General features: G+C 35.4%; 1 protein-coding gene across 1 annotated transcript in view; it reads left to right on the forward strand.

Moving 5' to 3' along the window:
* The window catches only part of LOC136040871 (uncharacterized), a 685,992-nt gene that overhangs the window by 638,131 nt on the left and 32,628 nt on the right, over positions 1 to 15,233 (forward strand). The window contains exons 8-10 of the mRNA XM_065725262.1: positions 2,844 to 3,003; positions 8,713 to 8,888; positions 11,552 to 11,704. Of these exons, the coding sequence (XP_065581334.1) occupies positions 2,844 to 3,003; positions 8,713 to 8,888; positions 11,552 to 11,704 (489 nt within the window). The remainder of the gene's footprint in view (positions 1 to 2,843; positions 3,004 to 8,712; positions 8,889 to 11,551; positions 11,705 to 15,233) is intronic.

Here is a 15,233-nt window from a genome sequence, read left to right on the forward strand (position 1 = left end):
TCTTTGAGGGCTGCAAAATGCTACTTGGAACCTTGTTTTCAGTCATTTTAATTGATAATAATAATAATAATTTATTTTAATCCTCTATATATATAAAAATGCACTTAGAGGAGTCTTTCTATTTATATGAAACATTCCAATGTATTTAAATATATGTATAAAATGTATATATTTATGAGATAACCATATTGTAGAGGTTGTGATGGTGTCAGCCACGTATGAAATCAAAGGTTAGATAGAATTTGGGGGACATGGCCCCCTTCCTGCCCCCGCCTTGTGGGTACCCATGCCCAAAACCCCTATTCTTATGTACTTTTGAGTACTTTTTTCTACTAACCTGTCTTGGGAACAGACAAGCGCAATTCCCCTCTAACTATCCTTGCTAGCATATGATTTACAAAAAGTTGTTGTGTTGATTGTTTGTGTGAGAACATAAATTTTGGATCAATCCTCAAATTTATTTTGGATAGTGTCTATTTGTGTCAACCAATTTCGCCAGATTTAAAATTTTGATACGTGGCTATTTCTTGAATAAATGTAAACAAATATGTTTATCTGTGTGATTGAATCTGTGACTCGTCATGCCGTGTCACAGAGGTGCTTTTGATAAGTTGTGATCTTCGAGAAGTTCAGGGGCTCACACATATTGAAACTGGTAAAAATCTAACAGATCTAGTTTCTTGCCATTCCTCTGAACATAAGATGATTTTACTTATGAGATTGCATCTTTTCTTTGGTGATGAGGAATAAGTTAGATTGAGATATGACATCAACATTCGCGTCAAATTACTAGGGATTTGCTGAACAAGGGAGATGCGTATCCGCTGCTGTATCCAGGGTGGTATCAAACAGTTTGTGGTAACGAACTGTAAGTTGGTAGTGACCCGGCTCAATAGTAACCAAAACTCGAAACACGGAAATTTTAGACCAATAGATATGTCAAAAGAGTTGGATTTTAATGTTGATTTTAAATATATAAGTATCATTAAGTTTAGAGTTGCCCATCAAAAGTTAGGAACCTGAGAAAATCTGCCAGGTTTTCTAAAAAGGGGGACACACCCCTTAAAGTCATAGAACACCTTCTAAAAATCATAGAATCATAGTGAAAATCACATCATCAAATTCAGTGTATTAGAGAACCCTACTATAGAGGTTTCCAGCTTCCACCTGCAAAAATGTGGAATTTGTATTTTTTTACCAGAAAGAAAGATCACGAATGCGTGCTTATTTGTTTTTTGTTTTTTTAGGGGTGATCATGTCAATTCAATGGTCCTGTAATATCGTTATCGATATGTAATATCGTTAAGTAATATCGATATGTAATATCGATATGTAATATCGTTAGAGGCCCTTTTTAAGTGACAAAAAAATCATAGTGCTACTAGGCATCCTCCCAGGCCCCATTTTTCTCAAAATTGTCCGATGAAAATTTTGAGATAGCCATTTTGTTCATCATAGTTGAAATGCCAAATTACTATGCCTTTGGAGATATCAACTCCCCCCCCCCCCACATCCCCTGGGAAAAGGTTTTTAAGTTACAAATTTGTCCATTGTTTACTTATAGCATTTGTTATTGGGAACCATACATACATTTTTCGAATAGGGAAGGTGTAATTTTCTGGTGGTTGGATTTTACACGGGGATAATTTTCCATGGGGAGGGAAGTTTCCCGGGGGTGAATTTTTCAGGGGAAATTTTAAATTACGGAAATTCGCCAGAAATCCTATACGAAATTCTTCTAATGTCTCACTCTCTCTTTGCTGACTCAATTTTAAGCGTGGAGATGTTAATGGTTATGGTCCAGGGTAAATTTTCGCCGAGATTGAATTGTCTAGAGAATAAATCAATGAGGAGGTGGGATTTTTCCATAGAGATGTAGCCAAATTTCCTGGTATTATTTAAAAAACGATCCGAAATTAAATAAAAATACAAGTTTTTTAACTGAAAATAAGGAGCAACATTAAAACTTAAAACGAACAGGAATTACCACGTACGTGATGGGGTTTGCTCCTCTTCAACATCTCGCTCCTTACGCTAAAGATTGAATTCTGTCCCAATTCTTTAAGAACGACTCCTGAAACACTGTTCGTTTAATTAAAATAGCTTTTTATTAAATTAGCTTTAAAATAGCTTTAATTAAAATATTATTAAAATAGCTTTAATTAAAAGAATCTTTTTCTAACAGTACTAAAAATTTTTAGCGTAGAGAGCAAGGTGTTGAGGAGGAGCAAACCCCTTCATATACGTAATAATTACTGTTCGCTTTAAATTTTAAAGTTGCTCCTTATTTTCAGTTGAAAAACTTGTTTTTTTTCTTTATTTGATATTTTAAACATTTAAAAGATTAATTATATTATGATGATTGTCCCGAAATTGTCCTTGTTGGCCAATCGTCTAGAGCCAAACGAAAAAACCCTTGTTTTTTCGCTCCCTTGTGGTAAGGAAAGTATTAAAAGAAACAGTAACTTCTTTGGAGGGTGTCAAAAGGGAGGCTTTGAATAGATTGAATGGAGGAGGAGCGTGCGTAGCTAGGTTGGCCTCAGGTGTCTTGGTGCGGCAGTGAGTTTCTATTAGTAGTAGTAATAGTAGCGGAATTTTACAACGAAAGGTCAGTAAACCAAATTACACCTTAAAAATAAACATCAGCAAAACAAAAACAAAAAAAACTATACAGGTTAACCGTTTAGAAAAAGTGAATTATAAATTATTGCTATGTAGTTTTCCATCGCACTCGTTTCTACATTGTCTTATTTTTTACAATTTGTGTGTCCATTATATTTTAAATTACTTTTGTTCTTGTTTGGTCTCTGGCTTTTGTCACTTATGTACACCCATTTTTTCAGCTTGCTATTGAAGAAGAGGAGGTCTGGAGAGCAGTACTTTCGTGGTCTAAATTCCAAGCTAAAGTCACGTCACCCCCACAAGCATGGAACCGGGAAGAACGTAGTCGAATGGAAGTCTTTCTGAAAGGGGTTATTAATCACGTGCGTCTGCTTCTAATCGGTAAGAATATAAGGATGAGTAGGGTATTTCGCCGTGAAGTACGTAGTTAAATGTGAGTTTTTTGAAGCGGTTATCAATCATGTACTTCTCCCTTAAATGGGTAAGGATTTATGGGTTGATTAGGGTAAATTAAGGATTTTTGAGTCTACATCACCATTGCAAGAACGGAACTGGGAAGAACTTACGTAAAAGTTTTCCTGAAAGGGGCTATTAATCATACGCGTCTGCTTTTAATCGATAAGAATTTAAGGATGATCACGGTAACTCGACATACTTGAATGATGAAACAGCTTTTTCAGGTTAAGATATTTATGTATAATTATGTATAATTATATGTATTATGTTTATATATATGTTATATTATAATTATAATTACTAATTATATAATGTATAATATAATTATATTATAATTAACTATATATAATAAATATATATAATTATATAATAATTATAATTATATCTATGTAATTATTTAATTATAATTATAAAAAATATAATCATAATATATTATAATCATAATTATAATAACATAATTATATGTATAATTGTGTATTATATTATATGTATTATTATGTATAATATGTATAAAAATGTATAATTGCTTACTTGACTTAAGCCCCATCCGTCCTTGAGGGGTGTTTTGAGTCCTCTTCTTCCATCAATCGATTGATAAAACTCCTTTAAGAACTTCTGTTTTCTACTAAGCAGAAAAGGTATGGCATATTGAGCGACCAAAAGTTTCGTTCTATCTCTTTGAGGATATCCTCTAGTGCGACAACCGTGTACACAACCTTCAAAGGCTATCTTCAAAGACTTCCATGCCCTTGGTGTGTCCTAGCCATGTAGGTTGTTAAAATGTTATTTTTTTAAGGATGGTTTGTTTGACCCTGAGATTTTAGACAAAATTAGTGTTGGAGATTCTACCATGGTAAGTGATAACAGCGAAACGTCATAGTAATTTTACTTCAAAGATAGTAAAGATGCCAAAGATAGTGAGATGGCCCTGACCTTCTGTTCTAAGAATCAAAGACACACAAAGGAGGAGCATTCCTTTGTTTCCTTAGTTACCTAATTCTATCATTCATCTATATATGAAGTGATCATTAATTTTTGGGGAATAGCGCGAATAAGACGAATAGCGCTAATAACGTTAAAGCAGAAACTTAACCAACTTAAACTAACTTTAATTTATGAAACTTAAACTTAGCTTTTCACCTTAGCTAAGGGTTAAAACCGATTGTAGGTTCGAAGGAGAAAAAGTCTTTTTAGCCAACTTAATGTTCAAGTTCCATTTATTTCCCTAAAATAACAATAACAAAAACAATATCTCAAAGGGCTCAATGGCCCGTTCGTTGGGAAACGACATAGAAAAAATAAAGAATGATAAATCTCGGCATAAACATACTAAACAATATCTAAACATAAATCTATAAGGGAAGGAAATCAACTCACTGGCAGTCCCCACGAAACAGTGACCCTCGCATCACATCACAAAGCATGATTCTAACCTGAATATATTAGTACCACCATGCCATCTGCATTACTTTATTGACTTTCCTGCTCAATAAAATCTCCTGCCACGATCTTTAATATAAAGACCTCCAATCTTTAGTTCTATTGTTGACCTTCTCAATTTCTAGCCCAAAAAATGGTTGTTTTTTCTTTATCTAGACGGCAAATAGTTAATAAGCTTTGCCGATCCTTTGTTGTTTTTTTTCTCATAAATTACCTGATAAATCGCCAAATTCCAAATTTGAATCAAATCCGTATTGTCCTCGCCGTGTGGATGGATCAAGATTGCCTGTTTCTGAGAGGACTTTCCAAGCCGGTTCGTTTTACAAAATTTAAAAGATAGCGCTAGTATCGGTTAAACTCAACTTTTAGTAGTTTAAAATTTTAAGACATGCTGTTTTGTATTAATTTGTTTTGCCTACTGCTGTGGAGTAGTAGTAGTAGTGAAGCAAAAGAGAAAAAGTTAAAACTTTATTTTAACGGTTTTGTTTTTCGTCTGTGACATATTTTCCCGATCATATCATTGCTTAAGGGTATTTGAGAAACAGAAGCTAACAACCCGTCCTTTTAAAACCTCATTGGTTCCTGTTTCTAGTTTAAAGTCAGTAGAAAGAAAAAACATTTTTTTTTTAATCAGATTTCTAGTTTCGCTGTTTCTCTGTGGTGAAGCTTCGTTTATTTTCAGCAAAAAAAAACTAAAAAAAAACATATAGAATATAGATTAAATAATATGTGGGACTTACATGGCGTTTTACGAAGGTATGTTGCCCCTGAAAGCTCTGAATTTATATTTAACTCAGTTTATCTTTTTTTTTCTCTTTCTTTTAGCAGTAATGTAAAAATTCCATAAATTTTCCATGAACTTTGCAGTTTTACAACAAGTAAAAAAAAAATTCTCGTGATTACAGGAATTATGGAGAAGGTCTTAAAAACCTGGATATTTTGGAGGCTCTGAAATTCCAAGCAACATAAAATACATAAAAGCTGAATTAAATGTGGATAATAGGTTTTAGCTATCGTGCTTGATATAAGTGTAGAAGGCTTTAATTCAGATTTATTACTGGGATAGAAAAACAAAAATATCAATAAGTCTCAAATATGTGTCAAGCTCAAAAAAGAGGAAGATATGTTAGATGTTCTCTAGAATATAGATGGCTCTCCGAAACTCGACATGCAAACTACTACCTTAGTTTAGCTTTACTCTTGTGCTCAACTAACCTGAAAGTGTGGAACAAAAATTATATTGACATTTCCAGTGAGTTTTCTAGTTTTTTCCAGTGCAACGATCATAATGATCGAAGCCTCCACGGTGAAGTCATGTCTGCATAAACTCAGCTGTTGTGGCACCCGTATATACAAACAACATTGCGTTCACTCGGTATTTTCAGACCTCAAACAGGTGGCGTACATATTGCGAACGTAACTGCAGAGATAGCGTGGCTGAAGGGTTGGCACCAAGGCAAAAAGGAGAAAACTACTCATGTGTAACCCCATTCATGTGGCTGCAACTAACCGGGAGTGTCCAATAAGTAAGCCCAATCCATACAATCAATGATTTCGTGTGCCTATTCAACTGATCAAGCTTCTCCTGAATCTGCAGCCGGCTACCCTTATGCCACAAATTATTTGCTCGCGTCTTCTATCACCGTTATTGTGACCAAAAATTTCCTCAATCCAGAGAGTTCTGCCGAATTTATCACTCAGCAACGCCCAGTCACTTTCGAACGAGCTGGATAAACTGGAAACGGTTTGTGTAAGAATAATATCTCAGTTATCGCTTACAAGCTTGAATAAACTTGCACCCTCCCTGGTTTTACCACTATAATAATCACACGGTAAGACAGAGGCCTCAATCATAGTGGTGGCGGCTTAGCAATATTTTACAGAAACAACATTCCGCTGAGATTCCTGCCTGAACTGAAAGACCCCTCCCATGAATCTTTTCTGGGTTTATACGACGCTTAAAGGAGTATCCCGGCACTTCTCATTATGTTGGCATCGGTCTATTATCCGGAAAGCGTAAGAAACCGCAAAGAACTGTTATTGCATTCGCAAAAGGGGGTAGATTTTAGCCGCACCAAGTTCAGATACCTCTCCATTATTCTGTGTAGAGATTTCAATCAGACAAATAAAGATTATTTCGCTTCTAGCCTCGGTCTGAAACAAGTTGTCGAAACCACTACTCATGTTGCTTGGGGTATACTAGACTTGATTTTGATAAATGCTGAAAGCTTCTATCACAATCCCCACTGCCTGGGATTATTGGCAAAATAAGACCATTACACTGTCTTCTGGCACGCGAAATCTCCTGTAAAATTTCCAAAAACTTGGAAAGAGTCATGCATTAAAATGATACTTAAGAAATCATCTTCTAAGTCGTGCGATGATTTGAAACCGATTTCGCTAACCCCATGAACGGCGAATGACACCCATTTCAAGGCTACTGTTGAACGACTTAGAGCCCCAATTAGACTCTTATCAAAACGGATGCCTTCGTGGTGCCAACACCTCAGTGTATCTCGTCAGGTTTTACGATGATGTTCTATTCTGTTTAGAGCAGGGCAAATCCTTCGTAGGTATTGCTGTCACCTCAACGAATATAAAAAAGCTTTTGACGTGATCAGACACCCTGTTGCTCTTGAAAACTTAAGTAAAATGGGTGCCAAAATCGACTTGTTGCTTAGAGTTACCGAATTACCGTCTGGCCATGAAAAGTGTGGCTTCGCCCTTAGCGTAAATGACACGAACTCTTCATTTCTTCTAATTACCTCTGGTGTTCCTCAAGGTACCAAACTTTTTGGTGTCGTTTTCCTGGCTGTCATAAACTATATCCTTCGGCCCTTTAAGAATAGATACAAATTTATGGACTATTTATCCTTCCTAATGAAAAATGTACACGAAGGAAACTTTGCTGTGCCGAAATTTTACCCTCACATCACGAGTGTATTTCGCACCCATTGTGAACTAGTAAGTCTCACTCTCAATGAAATGAGGTGCAAGGTAATGTGGCTCAATTCTCAAAAAAGTGATTTCCTCTTCCTGGTAAACCCCAACTAAGAGTCTTTACAGTTATTTTAATATCATTCCGGTTAGACAAGTTTTAGCTTTTCAATGATTCCGTGTCCGTTATCTAAAAGATCTGCAACTAGATTGTTTTAAATCATTTTTTTCCAGGCTTTCCCTCTGTCCGACCATATAATACTCGTTGTCCTTTAAGTAAGTTTCCTGTGCCTTTCATTGTCTCCGAACTAGATTTTCGCTTAAAAATGTTATTACAAATTATTGGAACACATGAATCTTTTTTTGATCAGAGTCTATCGCTCTTAACATAAAAACTAAAATCAAAGCTCTGCTAATTAGTAAATATTAATTTGTGAGTAGCTCCCGACCCTTCAGTTATCGGATAAATATTGACAATAATTTTAATAAATGTTTTTCGGTATTTATTTTTTGGTGTGAGATAGAGTGAGAAGTGTGGTGACATCCGTTTCTTCTGGGTTTGTTTGTTTATACTGTTTGTATTGTCGCCCGGCTTTCGAGCCAGTCTCCCTGCCGGGGATGTTATGTGAATAGTTTTAAATATGTATAGTTGAAGAATAATAAAGAACTTGAACTTATGGTTGGGGTGGAAGGATGTTATAAAGAAAGATTTAAAGGAAAATGAAAGCTTCCTTAGAGTGTGTAAAGAGGGAGGCTTTGAATAGATTTGGATAGAGGAGGATCGTGCGTAGCTTTGTTGGCCTCAGGCGGCTTGGTGCTGCGGTGAGTTGTTAGTAGTAGTATGATGGTGCGATATATTTTTATTTTATCTAAGTGTAAACAAACTTATTTAATTGTGAAAACTTTATACTTAACGTTCAGTAACTTAAACATTTAGCGTAATATTTTACGTCCGCATTCTCAGAACCACTTTGCTGTCAGGGTTTCTAAGTGAAGTTAAACTCTAATAACGTTTGAATTTCAGACAGTCAGGTATTTGCGGAGGAAGTTGAGCCCACAGGCCTTGTTCCCATTGAAGTGTCCCTTGAGAGATACCGTTTTGCAGCGTTGCCAACCAAATTTAGACGTAATTTAGACGTGATTTAAGACGTAATTTAGACGTAATTCGGACGTAATATTTTACGTCCGCATTCTCAGAACCACTTTGCTGTCAGGGTATCTAAGTGAAGTTAAACTCTAATAACGTTTGAATTTCAGACAGTCAGGTATTTGCGGAGGAAGTTGAGCCCACAGGCCTTGTTCCCATTGAAGTGTCCCTTGAGAGATACCGTTTTGCAGCGTTGCCAACCAAATTTAGAGAGAATCCAGTAGAAAGTCGACTAAAGCCAAGAACATCTACTCGATTTTTTCCGGGCTCCACTATTTTATCTCAGGTAAAAAATGCTTTTGTGCTTCCAATTAGTTCAAGTTTATTTGTTTTGAAAAATTCAATATGTATTAAATTATATAGATATAGAATGTACTTATAAATTAAATTTGAAATTATATTATAAAACTTTACACGGAATCAATGTATATATATGCGTGTCACTTGAAGTGTCACTTGAGAGATACCGTTTTGCAGCGTTGCCAACCAAATTTAGAGAGAATCCAGTAGAAAGTCGACTAAAGCCAAGAACATCTACTCGATTTTTTCCGGGCTCCACTATTTTATCTCAGGTAAAAAATGCTTTTGTGCTTTCAATTAGTTCAAGTTTATTTGTTTTGAAAAATTCAATATGTATTAAATTAAATAGATATAGAGTATACTTATAAATTAAATTTGAAATTATATTATAAAACTTTACACGGAATCAATGTATATATATGCGTATATATGCGCTGGCAGCAGGTACAGCCCCCCCCCCCTATTATCTTATATTGCATGTCTGGAACTAAAATCATCCGTCAGGGATGGAAAATGAAATAATTATAAGGTAAGGGAAATTGAATAAATATAATTATAATCTTATTATACAAAATAATTATAAACATAAGACACAAGCTCTGAAACAGTCAATGCACTTTGAGACGTAAAAAAACCATATATGGAAGCTTTTGTCTTGTGATAGACAATAGCTTCAACGCTTACTTGGAATGGATAGAAGCTTGTATAGTATATGCCTCTACTATATTGGTGTACTCCTATCTACAGGAGTACTAAGCTAAGGTATTAATTTAAAACCACAAAAATGCGCAAAACCACAATTACCACAATTAATTTAAAACCACAAAACCCTTTAAAAAAAATATTTGATAGCTCACTCAGCTATAATACTCAATCAGCCGAATCATCCTGTTTTTCATGATTTGAACTCGCTTGTAATATATGACCAATCTTGTAATTTTGACCAAAATTGCTTATAGTGTTTGTGCCCGAAGATATGTTTTGAAGGTTTTTCCTTAATTCTTATTAAAATGGCTATCTTCAAATTCTCCTCCTTCATCAAATGGGTTCGCTGAGTGCCCGTGAATATAAAGGAATGGGTGCCCTCTGATCTGCTCTTTACTTACGGAGGGCACTAACTCTAAGATATTGCGTCATTTGGATTAAGACCTCTCCCAACGTTTCAACCCTATTCGTTCTATGTGATGATGTTGCGAAGTAAAGCATGAGTGACTTGTTGCTCTGTACTAAGTCCTTGTCGTCGTACAGACTACAATTTGATCTCACATATTATTACTTGTCAAAATTATGCGTGAACAAAAAATATAAGGTAAATATAATGTGAACTAGACTTGCGTTGCCCGGGCAACGTGAAGTGCTGCGGCAACCTTTGTCCGGCTTCGCTGGCTAAAGTGTTGCGAGAGCAACACTTTGGTTTTGTTTCTTCGCTATCGATCAGTAATCACATTATCAAAGGCTATTCCTCAGCGTTGAAAAAACAACATGAAAATAGTATCGTCAAAAGAAGGGACTAAATTGACTAAGTTGACTAAATTGACCAAGTTGACTAAATTGACTAAGTCCTTGTCGTCGTGCAGACTATAATTTGATTTCACATATTTTACTTACCAAAATCTTGCGTGAACAAAATACATAAGGTAAATATAATGTGGATACTAGGTTCTGCGTCTTCTGTTTGGCATGACTCACAAACCAGAAATGTTTCGAGTGCTAAGGAATTATAGAATACTGAAAGACAGAGAATAAAAAATATCTTATAGTGAAAAAGCATAAAGACTCCGAAAGTTTAGATAGTTCTTCTAGATAGATTCTAATCTAAATATCTCTAACAACTTTGGAGCCACGTTAGATTTGGTAGCTCCAGTGACATACATGTCGTCATTAAAGATTTGAAACTATGATATTTTCTTTTCATTCGTCAAAAGCTAATTTTGGTGAAAAAAAGAAGTAAAAATTGAAAGATAAAATACCATTGAAAGCGAAAAAAAAAAAATCCTTTGCTAGAAGCAAGGCCGTAAAATGAATAAATGTGAAATGAAATGAATATAAACAATTTTTATAAGTTTTTTAAAGTTTTTTGTAACCCTTCCCCCGAAAAAAAATACTTTTGTGACCCCCTCCCCTGAAAAAATCCTGAATACGGCTCGGGCTAGAAACATTGGTATTATTTTACGCATCTCGTTAGTTTAATTTTCGAATTAGTTAAATAGCTGATCCACGAGTTTGATATTACCATTACAATTAATTTTGTACCAAGAAGTGCTCCCAAACTAAGTGAAATACTAAAAAGCCGTTTTTAATCCCTGGGGAAATCGGCTGTACGTGGTTTCTTTGTCTGTTGGCCCCTTGTCGTTTGCAACTAAAATGATAGTCGTTTGTTTTGTAAATATTGCTGTAAAGAGAACAGTATTGAAGCGAAGAATACTTAGATACTATTCAGCATTTACGAGACTAGTCAAGATAGAAAACTATGATTTCACCGTTCGTTTACCTTCCTTGAATCTCCCTCTCTCTCTCTCTCTCTCTCTCTCTCTCTCTCTCTCTCTCTCTCTCTCTTTCTCTCTCTCGTTCTCTTTTTCGTTCTCTTTTTCCGTCTATTATATTTTTTACTAAATAGATAGCTTAATAATTCTGTAATTTTATTTGTAGAACAAAACCACCTTGCAGAAAACTTTGAATGCCTGGTACGGTAGCCCAAACCAGCAATGGAGAATGGTCTATAAGGCAGGAGTGCATGGATTTTCAAGTGAAGCATTCCACAAGCAGTGTGACGGTGTTTCTCCAACCTATGTCATTGTTCAAGTTAGTCATTGTTAGTCAATTGTTAGTCAATGACCTATGTCATTGTTCAACCTATGTCCAACCTGTCATTGTTCAAGTTAGTCATTGTTAGTCAATTGTTAGTCAATGACCTATGTCATTGTTCAACCTATGTCCAACCTGTCATTGTTCAAGTTAGTTTAAAGCTTGTATTCAGATTAATCGTTGATATCAAAACTAATAGTAATCTCGCAAAGAGTATATATGTTACAGTGAACGTTCGAAATTAGTGAGTATCGACATTCACCGGTGAGTGTTCGAAATACCTTTTTTTTCTCCTTGGATTTAATCAGCGTTGCCAGTCAACTTTTTCAGTTTTTGCATGGTTTGGTGGTGACATGTTATGTTAGGTTTTTAACCCATTTCTGAGATTTATAACCTAATTTAACCTAACCTAACTTTTACCATCAAAGCTTGCATAAGACTCAAAAAGATGACTTGTAAAGCTAATTGGATCCAAGTAGAGAAAAAGGTATTTCGGACATTCACCGGTGAATGTCCGCATTCACCAGATTTCGGACATTCATAAAAGTAGAATAGCTAAGGCTCAGGGTGTTTTTTCACAGTTAAAAAAAAGTTTGGAAGAATAGAAAGATAAGTCTACAAACCAAGATTAGAATATTGGAAGCTACAGTGATGACAGTGGTCAAATATGGCTCTGAAGCATGGGCGTTCCGAAAAGCAGATGAAAATTTACTAGATGTTTTCCAGAGAAATTGCCTACGGATTGTTCTGGGTACCCGGCTGACTGACCGTATTTCAAACAGTAGGCTGTACGAAAAATGTGGTTCAATCCCGCTTTCTAGGGCTATAATGAAAGAAAGGTTGAGATGGCTAGGTCACGCTCTACGGATGAAGGATGACAGATTACCGAAGATTGTCCTGTTTGGCCAACCGTCTGGGGCTACACGGAAAGCAGGTCGTCCTTGTCTGGATTGGGAGGATGTCATAAATAAAGATTTAAAGGAAATAGGAACTTCCTGGGAGGGTATATATATATATATATATATATATATATATATATATATATATATATATATATATATATATGTATATATATATATATATATATATATATATATATATATATATATATATATATATATATATATATATATATATATATATATATATATATATATATTGATCTTCATTTCCTTGACTTTTTTGTGGCATACCATTGTGGTATGGTCTTCTGTGTGACGTTGAGTATCACTCAAACTTAATTAATTTGAGTATCACTTAACTTAATCAGCAACTAACTCAACAATCAGCACTTAAATCAACAATACTTTCATGACGCTTACGGAACCTACCCTCAAGCTGGTTCACAGAAGATCAACCACCCTGTGATTGATTGACAGGTAAAACAGGAGAATGGGGTTTTTAAGGCCAACGAAGAGAAAAACCTAAAAACTATAAAATTGAGAGAACCAACAAAATTAACAAACAAAATTCATTTTTGATCTTCTTTTCTTTGACTTTTTTGTGCAGGCCATTGTGGTTTACGAAAACACAAAATAAATACGCTTAGGACAGTACAAGGAGCAAAAAGGAAATGAGAATGAACACTAGCGAAATATACTCACAAGGAAACTAACACATCCTAACTCAACAATATCAACAGTTTCTTAATCAGCAATCACTCAAGTATCGCTGAACTTGATCAGCAATTAACTCAACCATTAGCGCTTAAATCTACAATACTTTCATGACGCTTACTAAACCTATCCACAAGCTGGTTCATTCTTGGCGATATATTAGAATTTATATCTTATGGGAATATATCAGTTAAAAGCAGAAACTGGAGAAAGTTAGACAAAAACTGGAAACTGGAGAAAGTTAGACAAAGCAGAAACTGGAGAAAGTGCTTTTAAAACGGAAGTGTAAAGACTGAATTAGATTACGAACAAATTAAATATAGGAATAAAAACTAAGTATGTTTTTGAAAAATGAGACTTCGGTGGCAGAAATGGAGAAAATCCTTCAAAATAGTCCCTCTCTTTCATATAGATAGTGTCTTCCCTAGAGGACTAATTTTATAATGAACTTAATATCTGGCCAATTTGTTTGGAATAAGTGATCCTAGTAACCTTGGAAAGAGTCATTCGATTGGGAGTTGAAAATTCTCGTGTCTTTTTCTAGGGATGAAACTATTTCGATCGTAGCAAGATTTCTTAAAAAAAAATTAACCCTAAAGCTAGGCAAAAATCAACGTTTTTGGGTGAAAAAGTGTTTTAGTGCCAACCGAGTTTTTCTTGTAAGTCTGGCCTTTAATTCGAGGAAGCTGCCTGTATGATTTTCTTTCAAAACTGAGAAGCAGAAGTTTCAGAGGTGTTTTAGTGGCCCTAAAAAATGCACCAAGCGGGAGACTGAGATGTTTCAAAGAAGAATAAGCAGACATAATGGTCGTGCCACTGTTTACTGTTCATTATTGTAAGGGTTTTGAAGCGGAAGCCACTATTTACTGTTCATTATTGCAAATAGTGTTGAAACGGAGGCTACTGTTCACTGTCCATTATTGTCAAGGGTTTTGAAAGGGAAGCCATTCATTATTGTAAATGGTGTTGAAACGGAGGCCACTGTTCACTGTCCATTATTATAAAGGGTTTTGAAAGGGAAGCCACTGTCCGTTGTTCATTATTGTAAAGGGTGTTGAAACGGAGGCCACTGTTCACTGTTCATTATTGTAAAGAGTTTTGAAAGGGAAGCTACTGTTCACTGTTCATTATTGTAAAGAGTTTTGAAAGGGAAGCCACTGTTCACTGTTCATTATTATAAAGGGTTTTGAAACGAAAGCCACTGTTCATTATTGTAAGGGTTTTGAAAGGGAAGCCATTCATTATTGTAAATGGTGTTGAAACGGAGGCCACTGTTCACTGTCCATTATTATAAAGGGTTTTGAAAGGGAAGCCACTGTCCGTTGTTCATTATTGTAAAGGGTCTTAAAACGGAGGCCACTGTTCACTGTTCATTATTGTAAAGAGTTTTGAAAGGGAAGCCACTGTTCACTGTTCATTATTTTAAACGGTGTTGAAACGGAGGCCACTGTTCACTGTTCATTATTGTAAAGAGTTTTGAAAGGGAAGCCACTGTTCACTGTTCATTATTGTAAAGAGTTTTGAAAGGGAAGCCACTGTTCACTGTTCATTATTATAAAGGGTTTTGAAACGAAAGCCACTGTTCATTATTGTAAGGGTTTTGAAAGGGAAGCCATTCATTATTGTAAATGGTGTTGAAACGGAGGCCACTGTTCACTGTCCATTATTTTAAAGGGTTTTGAAAGGGAAGCCACTATCCGTTGTTCATTATTGTAAAGGGTGTTGAAACGGAGGCCACTGTTCACTGTTCATTATTGTAAAGGGTTTTGAAACGAAAGCCACTGTTCATTATTGTAAGGGTTTTGAAGCGGAAGCCACTATTTACTGTTCATTATTGTAAATAGTGTTGAAACGGAGGCCACTGTTCACTCTCCATTATTGTAAAGGGTTTTAAAAGGGAGGCCATTCAT

The sequence above is a fragment of the Artemia franciscana genome, chromosome 21 (genome assembly GCF_032884065.1).
Source record: "Artemia franciscana chromosome 21, ASM3288406v1, whole genome shotgun sequence".
NCBI classification, from domain to species: domain Eukaryota; kingdom Metazoa; phylum Arthropoda; class Branchiopoda; order Anostraca; family Artemiidae; genus Artemia; species Artemia franciscana.